General features: G+C 34.7%; 1 protein-coding gene across 2 annotated transcripts in view; it reads left to right on the top strand.

The window, feature by feature from the left end:
• The first annotated feature begins 787 nt into the window (after window positions 1-787).
• dbo (Kelch-like protein diablo) overlaps window positions 788-17222 on the top strand; it is a 44846-nt gene continuing 28411 nt past the window's right edge. The window contains exons 1-5 of one of the 2 annotated variants that reach the window (XR_012755205.1): window positions 788-1119; window positions 3786-4048; window positions 4204-4388; window positions 12639-12802; window positions 15961-16119. Coding sequence is in view for 1 of the 2 variants with exons in the window: in XM_075356798.1 (XP_075212913.1) it covers window positions 3855-4048; window positions 4204-4388; window positions 12639-12802; window positions 15961-16119 (702 nt within the window). In the remaining variant the exon portion in view is untranslated. The remainder of the gene's footprint in view (window positions 1120-3785; window positions 4049-4203; window positions 4389-12638; window positions 12803-15960; window positions 16120-17222) is intronic. The other variant, XM_075356798.1, reaches the window with a different exon arrangement.

The raw sequence follows: 17222 nt of genomic DNA on the forward strand, positions 1-17222 counted from the left end.
TAGAGATTTTTGAGTCACAAAATTTTATACATATGCCTAAATATATAAGAAAACTTTAAGTGAATTGTATTTTATTACTCTTTCATACCTTAAAAAGTATACAGAATTCATTTTCAACTCCCTACTCCCAGACAAACCCTTCAACTAATGTCACTAACAAATGCTATCAACTGTTGATGAAAGATGATTCAAATTAGCCGTGAAATAAGTCCTCTTGTGCTATTATACGTAATTTGAAAGCGATTAATTTATCATTTAAACTATTAAAACATTTCAGAAAGCACTTTAACAATTTGAATTATTGAAAATTTTCAAATTTTATTAACGAATAATCAACTCCCAAGGGAGATGATTAAACAACTATTGTTAAATTGACCAAAATTTCTTCTGTAATCATATAACAAAATAAGAGCAGTACGTATTCATTTAACGGAGGCTCGTTTAAAACGGTCATGAATATTCGAATCGTCGCAAATTGCCACGTTCGTAAATCGTAAAGAAGAAAAAATACTATAAGCGAATTGTTATAAACGTTTTATATTGTACTTATTATAATAAAACGAGAGATTATTAAATAAATAATTTCTTTGCAATTTAAAGAAAGACAGATAAAAAAAAAGTTAGCTTGTCTTTTAAAGAAAGGCAAGTTAAAAAATGTTTTATAGAGTATTTATTGCTTTATAATTAGCGTACGCAATTATAATTCAATTTTCAATGTTAGTCGACACAGATATCGTTCAACAATTAGTCAACATTTCATATTTAGATTGGTCAAGATGGCAATACTTTACAAAACAGAAACATATGTGAAAGTTGTAGGTCGGTAGAAGTGTTTGGGTTTACGTTGTGCACTCCAGGTGAATGTCATTTTGATGTGATGAAATTGTGAAATATTTCTTTAATATAATGATTTGGTTTTAGTTATTTTAAAAAAATTAACTTGGTATAGAATTTTTAAAATTTAGACACGAGAAAACTAGTTGGTATTTGTTGAGAATGTTAGTATTCAAGGAGCCTAAACAGTTTTAATATTTTTTTAAAATTTAGCATATATAAGTGCAGTGATAAGCAAATCACATTTTGGATATTTTAAGACTCTGTGAAAAATAGATATCAAAGGTAAGCTTTATTGTTTCTGGTCCTAACCTTAGTTCGGAATACAATTTCTATATTCGTATTTATTCTATACTTTATTCACTTGGAAGTTGAAGTTGTTCAGCGCAATGTAATTAATAGTAATATTTACAATGAGCCTTATAGGTATAATAATTAACCTTTTTACTAAATTGTTTCTTTACAATTTACTAAAAGCTGTAGAAGTTAAAAACAAAACCAGTACTTGTCTACAGAGTATTTTAACACTATATCAAGTACTTTCTCTCTTTTCCTTATTTCATCTTTTTCTCATGTTTTCCAACTAAAGTCCCTATGAGCAATAATCTATGTGCATTTCATTTATACTGTTTAACCTTAAAAATCATCAGTGAATTATTATTTTTTTTTTGTTCTTGTGTTTGTTTTCCTTAATGAGATTCTTGCATTTACAAATTAAAAATAGTTTCCTTACGCTAATATTTAAATTTAATTCCTAATTCGTTTAATTATAAATAATTTTTTTAATTTATATTTTATGCCTAATTTATTCAAATTTTTAACATAATACATTCCACATTATTCATAACATTTTCCAAAGTCAGTTCAAATTTCCTTTCATCATTTATGATTTAAACTGAGAGTTAAAATTGTTTTTAATGTAACATTTTAATAATAATTCTTTTTTTTAACAGTTCACTCCAGCCCTGCATGTCTTATTTTATATTTTCAGATGATTTCCTCTCAAGTGTCCGTATCCAAATATCTGTTGGGGGCATCTTACTGTAAATGCTCTATCACATGCACTTGAAAAGAGGGATTAGGACAGAAACCTTTCATGTGAAAATGGTGGTAGTTTTGTAACAATTTTACAGTGTGTTAACAATCATCATTTGTCATTCTGTACATCTGACTGCCGCAGTATCTTAGGTACTTAAATCACAGATTCCTAAACCATCCTTCCAGAATCGTTTGTTACTCTAGAGAATCCACAAATATTATAGTCTCTCTTAATAATATGATCTAATCATTCGTAGAGGAATGAATGAGACATTGTTTAGTAATTTTGCTGATTGGAAGAAATTTAACTGAAAACCTTAAAACAACAATATTACATATAACAAATTTAAATGGATTAAAATAATTCTGCAATAGCTCAGTTACTATGTAGTCTAGTATTCAAGATATAGCTTTACTGTGTAAAATGACCTTTACTACAATACTGTAATTATTTACTATTTTCTTCCCAAAAAAAAATTTCTGTGCATACAGATAAATTTGACAAAAAAATTTACGTGTTATCAAGTAATGAAATCATACTCTCATATTAACAATTAAATTACTGTTAATACAAGTGCAGACATTCCTTTTATACCAGCGATTGTGTAAACTAAATGTACTATTTCTACTTCTTTCTTTTCTGTTAAGGTATAATTAAACAAATGGCTGTGTCTATTATACTCTCATTGAATGTATTAACATTCAATTATTATTAAATAATTGAAAGATAAGAGATTTAATATATATAATTCTGTGAATACTCGTGCAAAAAAATTGTTTGGCATCACCAATGAGATGTTTTGTAAGAAGGAATGTAATGGAAAGACCAGGAAAATAAAATAAAATTGTTTTTAGTTGGTTGAGGTGTTAAATTAATAAAAAAACATCTAATATTATATTATTTCATCTCAACAGAAAAAAAGGTACTTTTCAAGAAGATATCCACAGACAATCTGTAGTTAGTCAGTTTCATTGTAGTTAGTTGTTAATGGCCCCACTGAAAGGAGAAAATAAATAAATTAAAATCTAACTTTATATAATAAATAAATATAATTAACCAAATTTAACCTATGCTCATTTTACTTACTAACCTTAACTAAAGAGTGAAACAAGCATAGGTTTGATTATATTTATTTATTTATTATATAAATTTATTATACAGTGCACCTTCAATTTACATGGGTGTTACATCCCGGAAAATTTCCACATTAATGAGATCGTGTAAATTGAGACTCACATTTAATGCAGAAATACAGGTTAGGTTTTTGTTAAGTTATACAATAAATGATATATGTAAATTACTTTACTCAAAAAATACTGTACATTATTTTACTGTTTTATTATTACAGTATCATTGTATTATTTTAATCATACATTATTTATTTATTTTCCCTTTCAGTGGCGCCATCTAACAACTAACTAACTAACTACAACAACTGCTAACTACAGATCGGCTGTGGGCATCTTCTTGAAAAGTACCAGAAAAATTTGTATTAAACTTTAATTGTATATAATGAGATTTATATTAACATTTGAGAAGGTTTGGAAATCTCTCAAATTTGATATTGTAATAAAAGGAAGTCCTTATTTACTGTTCCCTAAGATGTATTTTTGACATAGAGAGATTATTTAACCTAATAAAGGTAAAATAATCTAATAAGCTAAATTCAGCTTATGAAATAATTCAGATGTTTATAGCTGAGAATCAAACGCAGGATTGGTGTATAAAGAACATTAGTCAACAAGGATTAATTTGTAAATTATTCTATACCGTCTTCTGTATGAAGAAGATATATAAAATAGAGACATACTTAGAATATTTTATGGAGTTGATGTAGTGGAGAAAAGTTCTACCAGAATTTCAACGTAAAAAAAAAACTTTTTTCTAATTAACAACAATTTGTTTATTTCAGATTGACTCTGTGTGGGGTTGGGCGTCGCCACCGCTGCGACTGCACCTGGCTGGATTGCCACGTACCAGAATGGGCGAGATTGTGGTGGGTGGTGACAGAGACCGGGAGCGGGGTGGTGATCGTGCCCCCTCACCAGCTAGACTTGCTCATACATCTGAAAAACATCCTCGTGGCACACTGACAGAATTAAATGTTCTGCGACGTCATCGTGAGTTGTGCGATGTTGTACTTAATGTTGGCGCTAGGAAAATATTTGCTCACAGGTGAATAGAATTTATGAATTATAATTTCTCAATTATTACTTACAAAATATTTTGCTGCTGTCAAGGTTGATAAATATGAATCATTTTTTATTATTATTGTATGTTATGATTGACGAGTTAATACCACTTCACTGATTCTGAATTTATTGTTTCAGGGTTATATTATCTGCTTGTAGTCCATATTTTAGAGCAATGTTTACTGGTGAATTGGCAGAATCTAGGCAAACTGAAGTAACTATTAGAGATATTGATGAAGTAGCTATGGAATTATTAATCGATTTTTGTTATACATCACATATTGTTGTTGAAGAAGCTAATGTACAAACTCTTCTACCAGCTGGTAATTTTATTGCAAATAGTTTTTGTTCCTTTAATATACAATATTTTGAAATCTTTTTCTCTGATTTGATTTTATAAATTTCCATTTTTTTTTTTACTGGGTTATACATCTTAACCCCTTTGGTTTTAACATCCAGATATCAGGATGTTAATAGTTTTTGTCGAGAAATACCAATGTCCAGCTGTCAGGATGTGCATAGTACTGTCAAGAATACCAACGTCCTGTTATCCGGATGTTTCAAGTACTTTTTTTTGTAATTTTGTTATCAAACAATGTTTTTACATGTATAGTAGTAAATTAGTCACAAGGAATTGCAATTCAATATATATATATATATATATATATATATATATATTGATTAATTTCTTAACATGTTTAAAACGAGGACTAATAATTTTAATCAATCATGACATGGTTGACGAAGTACCTCAATGCTGATGTTAATTGTAGTATTTTTAATAACTGATGATGAATCTAAAGGATTTGGAAAGGCCTTATTAGGTTAGATTGAAGAGTTTTGTTAGTTTGTTTAGACGGCTTTGACAACTACATAGTTGTTTTGTCAGTCAGCTGTGAAAGTTATTGTTTTCAGTGTTACTTGTTTTGCATGCTTTATGAATTGGGTGTGGAGTTGATTTGTTTACTAAACTTAATTATTGAAAATAGATCACAGTCACTGGTAAGTGAAAACACTTTGCTTGATTTGTTGGACGATGACAAAGTGACGGACTTTTGTCAGACGAAAGGGAAGATAGCTCTGTTGTAGACAATACTGACAGTGATCCTCATTATGATTGGTTTTGAAAATCAACCATTAACTTCAGGTATACTAAATCTTAACTTTTAGTGACAGTAACAGAAAAAGGTCAAGGTGTTCCTAGAGTAATATTAGTAATGATGAAAACATAACTTCAACATCTGAATGAACTCCCAAAGATAATTTCATTAATGATTTTTCTAAAGTCAATACTTATAAGACCCATATTCCTCTGTACCAATATATTGTATTTTTTATAATCAAAAACCAACTTGAACAACCCAAGCCAGAATTACAAAGTAAATGAAATGACATTTACCGTATTTTTCTTTTCTTTATTCCAATAGTACTTTACTATTAAATAATAATAATAAAAGTTTGGACATTATGGAGAGATTTTATATTTATAAGTATAAAAGAATTTACAATTTGATCAACTTTCAGACAGAGAATGAAGATGACACTATTATAAAAGCAGCAACAAACAACAACATGTTTTTAAATAAAAATAGATATAATTAGAATGTATATAAATAATTTCAAATTCAATCAGTAATGTAACATTGGCTGGCCATGTTACATGATATAAATCTTCTAATTATTTTATTTTTAAAGTTAATTTTAATTGTTAATTCTTAATTGACATCATCTATGTAATTATTTTATTTAATTGACTTCATGTTTTCTTTATATGATAGTAATTTTAATTTTTGTATTTTCTAAAAAAAATTTAATTTTATATAATTTATATACAACTGATGATGCAGGATCCCATGAAAGTGCTATTGGAATAAAGAAAATAAAAATAAGGTGTCATTTCATTTACTTTGTAATTCTGTACTTGTTGTTGGTTGTTGTTTAAGTTGGTTTTTGATTATAAAAAAAATACAATTTTATTAATATCAATGTAAGACTTTAACATCAGTTTTATTTTGGACTTTACTAAATATATAAACAAGTATGCTATGAGATTTGTAGAGGAAAATAATGATAGATTATCAGTAAATAGTCTATTGAGGAACTGGAACATGGGTGTAAATAGAAATCCTAGACCATCTCATTACTGGAATACAATCTCTACTCAGCATGCTGTAGTTCAGCCAAATGTTTAGCCAAAGTTGTTTTCAGTCCATTTTAATATTTTTCTGTATTACAGACACTAAAGACATCCTAAAACCTGGTGAACCAGGATACGATCTTTGCACAAGATTTCAGCCATTAGTTGATCACTTCAATAGAAGATCTAAACATTACTTTACTCCTAATAAATTTATTTCAATTGATGAGAGCATGATCGCACAAAAATCTGGACTCAGTTACTTCAATATTTACCAAAAAAACACCATCGATGGGGAGTTAAGTTAATGTCAATTTGTAACTCTGTTATTCACTATTGCCTAAGTTTTTTTGTTTATAAGGGAATTTCTTGGGAGAAGAAAAAACATTGTAAAAGCTAATGATTTAGGGTTTTATGTCGTAACAAAATTATTAGATAATTGCTGATTGTTTAGGAAAGGTTTTCATTTATTTATTGATAAATTTTTCCATTCTATTCCTTTGGCTAAACATTTATATGAAAATGGTACTTTTGTGTCTGGAACTCTAAGTAGAAACAGAAAAGGGATCCCAAAATGCATGTTAGGGGAATTTAATATTGGCCAGAAAAAGTATCTGAGAGTAATGAGTTGCTGATGCTTGGATTTAGAGAAAAAAAATCTCAGAAACACCAATTGTTACTGTTGCCTTTTGATGCTAAGGCAGGCTGTGAGGTAAGAACAAAAACGTTTGGAACTTATACAAAAATAACAAACAAACCAACTATAATAAGAAATTGCAATGACGTAATGGTGGGGGGGGGGATTGATGTATCTGATCACAATATTTAGAAGAAAGGCACTCCACATAGTCGGCCGTCCTTCACCAGCACTGTCGAGGCGGTTCTCCCCATGCTATCTCATGCAGGGCCGGCTACTGCTGCCGAGTCTGCCAGCCAGGGTGATTGAAGCCTGGCAAGCTGGAGCGGGAAGTTAGCTTCTGCGTCCAGCAGCTTCCTTGATGGGCCGGTCAGGCCTGCTGCTCCAGCGAGGATGTTGGCATCTGCCGGGAGGTTCCATGTTGAGCCAGCCAGGCAGAACTTCTTCTGCCTTCTTCCATTTTCTTCTTCTTCTTCTTCTTCTTCTTGGTCTTCTCCAGGTGGTGGTCGATGATGAACTGAAAATGAAAGACAACAAGATTGTTCTGAGAATGTTAATCTGTTTGGTCTTTGAGATATGGTCGATAGTGTTTGATTGCCCACACCAGGGCGAGACATTCGAGCTCATTGGAGTGATTTTCTTCTCTGCCTCTGAAAGCTTCATGCTGGTGTACGAGATGACTCTTCGCTCCCCATTCTTGGCTTGCTGGTAAAGCACGGCTTCCAGCCCTCGCTGGCTGGCGTTGGTTTGCAAGACTAGGAAGCTTTGGATCCAGCCGAGATAACTTCAATGGTCTGCTGAAGGCCTGCCGAACAGCTTCGAAGGCTTGCTGTGTGGTGTCTGTCCATTTCCAATGTTTCCCCCGCAGTAGGTCAGTTAGGAGCACGGAAAGCTCTGAGAATCTTGGGATATATTCTTGCAGCCAGTTACAGGTACCAAGGAACTTCTGCACCTCCTTTCTTGATCCAGGAGTCTTGTGTTTGATGATGGCACTAGGTGTTGCTGCTGTGGAATATTGCCCGTGGGTGTGATTTCATGGCCCAAAAATGATACCTCGTCTCAGCCAAATTGGCATTTCTCCAGAGACCACATCAGGTGGTGAGGTTGTAGGCGTTCCAGAACCTAGTCTAGGTGGTGTAAGTGTTCTTCTCAGCTACTGCTATAAACAATGTCGCCCATGTAGCCCAGTCAGCACTGACAGAGGAGGCCAGTGAGAACGTCCTACATTAGATGCTGGAACGTGTTAGGTGCTTTTTCAAGCCAAACAGCATGACTCAGAACTGGTTTCAGCCACCATTTGGAACTGAGAAGGCTGTAAAATGTTTGGCTGATTTCTCCAGGGATATCTGCCAATAGCCACTTTTAAGGTCGATTGTCGAGAAGACGTGGGTGCTTCCCAAGTCTTTAATAGTCTCATAGATCAGTGGCAGTGGTGAGTCCACATCTTCCGTGATGTCGTTCAGGCACTGGAAGTCTACACAAAAACTTGGTGAAGAGTCCTTCTTAACAATGACTACTGGAGAGTTGTAAGCGATGTCGACGGCTCTATAACATCTTGCCTCAGCATCTCTTCCACTTGTTCTAGTATAGTCCGTTTCTCTTCTTCACTGTAGCGGTACATCGGTAAACAAAATGGCTGGCTTCCTTCCCGAAGTCAGATCCCATGAACTGCTGACCGAGTTGATTGCAAGGGAGTGCTGGAAAATATTCCCTGGTGCCGCTTCAAAACCGTCTCCAATTTTTCTTTATCTCGGGGAGTGCTGTACTTTTCATTGCCGACCAGGCCAGTTTCGATGCCGCAGGTTCGGGTAGATCGTGCAAAAAAACTGTTTTGCGGGTTTCGCTACCCAAATGGAGGCAGCCACGACTGTGGTCCAACACGGCCTGTTACTCCTTAAGATCGTGTCCCAAGATGATTTCTTTCCGAAACCCCGGAACTAGCAGAAGCGTTGTGGGAATTTTTGTGTCGCTGCAGAGAAGCTCTATTTGCACCACTCCCGTGGTACGGCAGGAGGTAGAATTCAATGCCAGATCTATCTTGATGTCGTGTATTGGAATTGGCTTGCCACGATAACAGCTCAACTCTTCCAAAGCTGAAGTTGGCCGCTTTCGTGAGTCCTCCTGCTACTTTGACGGTGATTCTAGGGATTTCTGAGCCTAGTTGATTGAGGGTCCCAGTTCACTCTACAGCCGGGACCCTTACTGGTTCCTTGCTGCGACTTCCTTATTCACTCCCTGTGGAAATGGCGCTCCGGGCAGTAATGACACCACGAAGCCAAGCTGCTTCTACGTCGAGTTGCCCTGTCATTTGTTCTAGTTACAGAACTATCCGGTTGAAGCTCACCTACTCTATCCACCGAACTCCGCCCAGAACTAATGCAGTTTTTGTGAGTACGCATTAACATTGAAACTTGGATCTCTTCAACTTGGTCTTCTTCAATGATGATGGCTCGATGCCGCAGGTCGTCAATATCACGGATGGTTGCCGCTCGCAGCGAAAGTCGAATTTGGGGTCTGAGCTGCTACAGTAATATTGGTAGAAGGGCAACTTCACTACCGGAAGCTAGTCGGTGAATGAGTTTCCTCTTATGCAACAGGAAAAGCTCCGCCGATTCATTAGCTCCTTGCCTTTGTTCGTAAAGTTAAGACCAGAGCTTGGCGGCAGTCTGCGGGCGGTTATATTGATACCGAAATCGGTTGATGAACTCGGACCAATCGAGTTGTAGGTCTTTGTATTGCCGGGCCCAGAACAGAGCCTCTCCTTTCAGCTGCCGTTCGGCGTACTCGGCCCATTGCTCAACAGGCACTCTCTGTTCTTGTAGCCGAGTTTGTACCCGAGAGAGGAACAGTTCTGGGTCCTCATTTGGTAGACCACTGAAGGTTGCCGTTATCACCATCGGAAATGCTGCACGGATGCCCGCAATCTGGTAGTCAATGTTGTTGGACGCCTTGTGTGTTGGTCTGTCGGCTAACATGTGGTCGGCAGAAGTGTGGCTATATCCAGTCTTCTCGTCCAGACGATCTTCGCCCCACGTTGGGCGCCACTTGTCGTTGAATGGCTTCGACGGCACGTGGCACTTACTAACCTTATAGTAGCCCTGAAAAGGGCTGTTTTTGTCGTCGATTGGCTTCGACAGCTCGTTGTAATTGCTAACCTTATGGTAGCCCTGAGAAGGGCTGTTATCGAATGGCTTCGACGGTTCGTAATTCATAACCTTGTGTTGGTCTTGAAGAGGACCGCTTTTGCGTTAGCTCTGAGAAGAGCTGTTGGGTTCGGAAGCTGGTCTCCGGCGAAGTCGAGGAGTTGCGGCTCGCCCATTGAAGTCAAACCGGGCCCCTCAGCGGCAGTTGGGTCCCCACTACAGCGTGGCAGTAGTGACCCCCTAAGCCCCGCAGTGTTGGGTCGGCGTCGGTCGTCCTTCGCCGGCCGATGCGGTTCTCCCCGAGCGATCCCACGCTGGGCCGGCTACTGCTGCCGAGTCCGCGGGCCAAAGCGATTGAAGCCCGGCAAGCTGGAGCAGGAAGGTAGCATCCTCGGCGGGTCGGCCGGGCCTGCTGCTCTGGGACGTTGGCATCCGCCGGGAGGTTCCACGTTGAGCCAGCCAAGGAACTTCTACCTTCTTCCATCATCTTCTTGTCTTCTCCAGGGTGTGGTCGACGATGAATTGAAAATTCACTCTCGTGTACACTCTTTTATTGGACCCTGAGAATGGTGGGGCCACAGCGCCGCTATGGTGGAGAACTGTGCGGCGATAATGTTTGTATCGCAGCAGCGTAGAATGAAGCTGGTTGCGTCAGGAGCCAATTGTGCATGAATCCCTCCATCTCCTCATCATCTTCAAATCGTTGCCCTCCTAGAGCTTTTTTAAGCAGCCCAAACGAATAAAAATCACAGGGTGATAGTTCCAGGCTGTAGGGAGGATAATCAAGTTGAGCCCAGTTCATTTCTTCTAGTTTTAGACCGTTAGAGTGCAGTATGGGGCTTGGCATTGTCATGGGGAAGGATGGCCTCCTGAATTGTTTGGTCTCGTCTTTTGTGGTGATGCAGCTCTCACCTCATTCAACGCTCGCATTAGTAAGCAGCATTGTTAGTGCGTCACTCATGCATAGATCAATGAGCAAAATGCCTCGCCAGTCAAAAAAAAAAAGGTTGAAAGCACCTTGCCAGGTGACAGTCGAGTCTTGGCTTTCACTGGGGCTGTCTCCCCTTTCCTTTGCCACTCCATACTGGCTTGTTTTGACTGGGGAGTGTAGTGGTGGACCCAAGTTTTGTCACAGGTGACGATCCGACTCAAAAATGCATCATCACCTTTCGCAAACCTTGCTGTGACAGACTCCAAACATCTCAATTTCTGATCTGCGGTCAAAAGTCGAGGGACATTGGCACACACAGACCTACAGAACCTATTAGCAAATGACCTACGGAATTGTAGGTCATTTGCTTCACCTTCTTTCTCAAACCTTGCGATCTGTCAGCCTCTGACAGATCTCCAAACCTCTCAACTTCTGATCTGCAGTCAAAAGTTGAGGGACCCATCTGGCACACAACTTTATGGAACTGTAGGTTGTTTGTGATGATCGCTTGACAACTCCCATAATTTATTCCGGCCTGTTCTGCAATTTTGGATACTCTCACTCATTGATCGCCTTCAAGAATATCTCAAACTCACGAATGTTTTCGTCCGCAATGCTGGTCTGAGGATAGTGATGATGTTCCTGATTTTCCACTCGTTCTCACCCTTCCTTGAACTCTTTATGCCAGGCAAACACACAAGTCCTTGACAATGTTAGGTCCCTGAACTGTAACTTGAACTTTAACCCACCTGAACTTTGTCCCTGAACTTTAACCCACCGGGTTGGTCTAGTGGTTAACGCGTCTTCCCAAATCAGCTGATTTGGAAATCGAAAGTTACAGCGTTCCAAGTCCTAGTAAAGCCAGATATTTTTACATGGATTTGAATACTAGATCGTGGATACCAGTGTTCTTTGGTGGTTGGGTTTCAATTAACCACACATCTCAGGAATGGTCGAACTGAGAATGTACAAGACTAACACTTCATTTACACTCATACATATCATCCTCATTCATCCTCTGAAGAATTATCTAAATGGTAGTTACCGGAGGCTAAACAGGAAAAAGAAGGAGGTCCCTGAACTGTGCAGTAGGTTTGGAAAATTTCCAATGCTTGAACTCCTTCACAAGCAAGAAATTTTATTATTATGCATTGCGCAGTGGAAGGGTACACCTGTTGTTCCGACATTGTGACCATTACTGATGAATTAGTTGGGAGTGTGTAATGGCTGGCTCCCCCCACTCCTAATGACCCCATCCAAGTATACTAGAAGCACAGGCCCAGTCCTACCAACCATAAACATTCAGGAATAAAAATCCCATTTATATTTTATTTATCCATGTATTTCGCAGTAGTCCAATCATAAAAATTGCTGGTATTTTTGGGATAATCTTTTGTTGTTCTGTTACAAAAATGGTTAAATTATATTGAAAGTACCCTTACTTTTATCCTTTAACTACAAAAATTAACAATGCTTAGATAAATAAATATATTTCTGTTTGTCAAGATTTATCTCTCAAAACTTTTCATAGCAGACAAGTAATTTCCATTATGAGCTTTGAAATTCTTCCTTGTTTTAATGTACACTACTTTGAATAATATGTTGATAATAAAGTGACAGTTTTACTTTTTTTAAGCTTAGCATAATTATGTTAGTTAAATTCTTCACTCTGTAGCTAATCTTTTTTTTAATTAATTGTCTAAATCTGAATATTCTTTTTTTCAGCTTGTTTATTACAGCTAGCAGAAATTCAAGAAATTTGCTGTGAGTTTTTGAAAAGGCAGTTAGATCCATCAAATTGTTTAGGGATTCGTGCTTTTGCTGACACACACTCTTGCAGGGAACTACTAAGAATAGCTGACAAATTTACACAGCATAATTTTCAGGAGGTGGGTAATTTTTAAGCTTATTTATAAGAATTTCTATAAATATAATTTTTAATTGCATGTTAAGTTGTATGAATTTGTAATGGCTTATGGATTCTGTTTATAACTAATTATTAGTTAATAAATGTTTTATCAAAAAAATACTTTTTACATTCAAGTAACCAATTAATGTTTTATTTACTTATCTTGGTCTTATGATGAAATACTAAGTTGTCAAAATATATATATATATAGAGAGAGAGAGAGAGAGCTTATGTGGTATTTATCTTTAAATGATGCATTATATTTCTATTTTTGATTGCTTTGTGTTTTTCATGATCATGAAGATTATTGTACAAAGAAATTTTGTAATAAGTAAATTTGCATGTTCCTGTTTGAGATTACTATTTAGCATTGGTACAGATATATTCCATAGGATACTCTTGATTCAGTGAAACTTACTTTTTAACTAAAGTTAAAATTTTAAGGATGTTGTACAACTGACTGCCCTCTGCATTCCCTTATTCCTTTTATCATTTGTAATTGTTAATAAAAGAAATGAGAATAATATATCATGAGTGATAAGTATTTTTTCAGTAATAAGTTAATTTTTCTTTTAATCTGCGATAAGTTATTATTGAATGTATCACTGGCAATGTGTTACAAAGACTGTAACACATTGGGTAACACATGGGTAAGACACCCATTGCCATCTATTTTTGTTTTTAGTTGTAACACTAACACCCATAAAATGAAGTTATTGATTAGATAGGTACATGAAATTTTGATAATACAAGGGTTGTTTTGAATTATAAACAAAACTGAAACGCACAAAAAAAATGTTATTATTTACACACGAAACTTATTTTATTTATTTTTTTCTACATAGCTGCCAACATATTTTTCATAGCATATCTTCCCTTCACTAGCTTCTTCAAGAAAAAGAGAATAATTGCTGGGAGTTGAAGATTTTCTAACAAAGTTTTTCCATTGTCTGATTTGCCATGTATAGGCTGGTATTGTCATGCAAAAACAAAATCCTGTGGGGGTAGCATCTCATGTTTATTTGTTTTTTATAGCTCTTGTAAGATTTTTTTAATGTTTGCAATATGTATCTGCAATCACAGTAGTTCCACAATCACTAAATTCAATAAACAAGACATCATTTTTTTCCCCCAAAAGTAGCAGCTTTTACCAGAAACCAGCATTCTTTATCAGATGTTCTTGTTTGAACTTCTTCAGTCTAGGAGATGTTGAATGCCACCATTGCATTAACTGCTGCTTTGTCTCGATGTTCAAATACGAAACCCAGTTTTTGTTGGCAATGATAAAATAATTCATCACTTGCTTTTTACTGCCTTGTACAAAGTAGAGGAAGTATTGTGTTCACAGAAAATTTCCGTTTTCAGATTTCAACAGAAGTATTCATTTTGACCAATCCTGAATCCATTTTGTCTAGTTTCGACGTGATGTTTGTACATATGCCGTAACATGAAAAGAATTAGCTGTAGGATGTTGAAATTTTGGATTTAGGACTGTTGTAACATCTAGTTGTGCACCTCCCCTTTTGATTGCAATCGACTGGACCAAAAGTATCCAAAAAAGCCAAAATCCAAAAACTTTTGATTTTGGACTGTTTGTTTTTTAACTGCAGTAATAAGCCCTCATTGAGAGCTTTTCAACAATATGTCATAAGTATTATTACTTATTTTAATTGGTTCCAAGCCAAATAAAATTTTAATCAATGAAATATTTGGATCTTACAAGGGTAAGGCACATCGGTTTGAATCCAACTTCTTCTCCTTTTAATTTTTTTTTTTTTTTTAATTTAAATATATTTATTTATTAATAATTAATTATTAATCTCTCTAAAAAAAATTACAATAAATAATAACTCAATAACAATAAAAAAAATGAAAAAAATACTAGAAGTTATTAATGAAGTAACATTTGATGTACTTTTCATTTTAAAAAATGTGTACGTGTAATTTAATATTTGTACAAGAAAGTCATGTGGTGTTCACATCTTTGGCAACCAACTTTGCACACAATTTTTTAGTCTAATTTTTCAGTCAAAAAAGTTCATAAATCAAAGATCATAAAACATCAGAAACAACTGTGACAGTTAAGTGCTGGTTTTCTCAAATTTTTTCTTCAACCTTCTCAATCAAATTTTCCTTTATCACATACAGCTGGGAGCTAGCTAAATTCTTCATCGTGAATGTTTGCTCTTTTAGAAATGAATGCAACTTTGTCTTACTTTAGCATCATTCATAATATTCGGCCCGTAAATGTCACAAATTTTCCTGTAAATTTCAGCTGTAGAATTGTTTTTTCCCTTCAAAAATCAGATTACTCCTCATTCTTCATATTTGGGTTCACAGATTTTTAGCTTTCCTTATAAATAGATGTGCATAAACAACAAAAAAATGACTAACCTATTGTTATTAACATCTGACTATTGATTGAAATAAGGAGACACATAAGCATCATCTGTTTACATTGCATATGTGGTCATCAAATTCAAAAAGGCACCTTGTTTTAAAAACATGTCTCATATCTTTAGGAAATATATTACATGAAATAATGCAACAACTATATTCTGTTCTCTAAATGTATTACAATTTGCCGTGACTTTCTGGCAGGAAATATGATTAGTTTTTTGCAAATATCTTTTGCATTTTGTTAATTGAATTTTGTCTGTGTTTAATAATGAACACAAGTGTCATGATGCATGATAATTTCATTAAAAAATCAACAAAAAAAAAATCATTTAAATTATTCAAATTATCAAAAAGTGTCATTTAACATCAAATTGTTATAGCAGCAAAGAGACATTTTATACTAATGGCTGAATAGAAACACATGTCTCTATAATATTTATATTTTAATCAAATTTTTAGCCAAATTTTATTTATAAAAGTGTTCTGATGAAGCAGAACTAGCTAAACTACTAACTGTGGAGGAAAAACAAAAGCAGTTAGTGAGGAGATAAAATTAGTTTTATAAATGTTAGTGCATTTTATGTTTCATGGTAAAATTTTTAAATTAAAAAATAAAAGAATCATTCTTTTATAATACAATTTTTTAAATTTCCTTAAAAATTCTTTTGATCAACTAACATTCTAGTTTTGTAATTAAATAAATGATTCTTTTTACATTTTTTCTAAATATTTTTACAGGTTATGGAAAGTGAGGAATTTCTATTACTTCCTGTTTGTCAGTTAGTTGATATTATATCAAGTGATGAACTTAATGTCCGCTCTGAAGAACAAGTATTTAGTGCTGTTATGTCATGGGTTAAGTATAATGTTTCTGAAAGGCGTCAACACCTTGCACAGGTAATGATTCTTTTTATGTATTGAATGCTATTTTAAACATTAGTAAAAATATTTATTCATAATTCTTATATTGAAGTTAATCGTTTTAAGATTCATATTATTCCTCTGTACTGTTAAATTATATCTAAATTCTTTTAAATGAACCACCTAGTACAGAATATTGAGATACAACCTATCTTACCTTAATTGAAAGTACTTTCACAGAGTTCTGCATCCTCAGTCATTGAAATAATTCTGTTATTGCTTAATAAAATTGTAAAAATAAAAATTCAAAAATAATGAAAATTGCATATTAATTTATATGAATGCTGTTATCTGTTAATTAATATGCAGTTTTCATTTTAGTATTTTTATTTTGAAATTTTTATTCTGCAACTGGCTAGTCAGGACTCACTTCATTTGCCTGATTGTCTAGCCAGGGGGCAGAGCCCCTAGACCCTTGACGTGTTCATTTCCTCAAGTTTGTGAGAATATTAAGTATTTTACAGAAATATTTTAAGAAAAGAAATATTAGTTTGTAGAGAAACTTTTTCTGAACATTTTGTTGTTTTTCTATTTAAAATAGGGTTAAGTAGTGAGTAGATATGGAATTTATTAGTTTTTAATAGAAATATGTTTAACGCTAGCCATATTGATAACAGGAAATTGGCTTGGGATGCCATCTTCTTTGTTTAGTCTTGTGTGAGATTGTGTTAATATGCCAGTCCAGCTGCTGCTATTGTCACAGAGTGGAGCATGTGATGCGCCAGCCGGATGTGCACCAACGACCTTCTCCTGCCAAATAAAGTCTTTTTTTACTACTAAATATTAGCTAATAATACCCCTCTTTTATTAATAAAAATTAAATAAATAATAAGTAAATAAAAATACTGATATAAAATATAAATAAAAAGTAATTACGCTTAGAAATGAAATTAAATAAACTATAAATTAATTGGCAATGGACTACTTCTATCAGGAGAGAATCACCGTGCACAGCTGCCTGGCGCATCACCATTTATCCACCGTGCACCAATAGCAGCTAAAATGAAAATGTGAACACATATAACAAACAAACCCATGCACCATCCATTTTTTATACAGAGTGATATAATAATGGAATT

Source organism: Lycorma delicatula, chromosome 2, assembly GCF_047948215.1.
Source record: "Lycorma delicatula isolate Av1 chromosome 2, ASM4794821v1, whole genome shotgun sequence".
Lineage (NCBI taxonomy): Eukaryota > Metazoa > Arthropoda > Insecta > Hemiptera > Fulgoridae > Lycorma > Lycorma delicatula.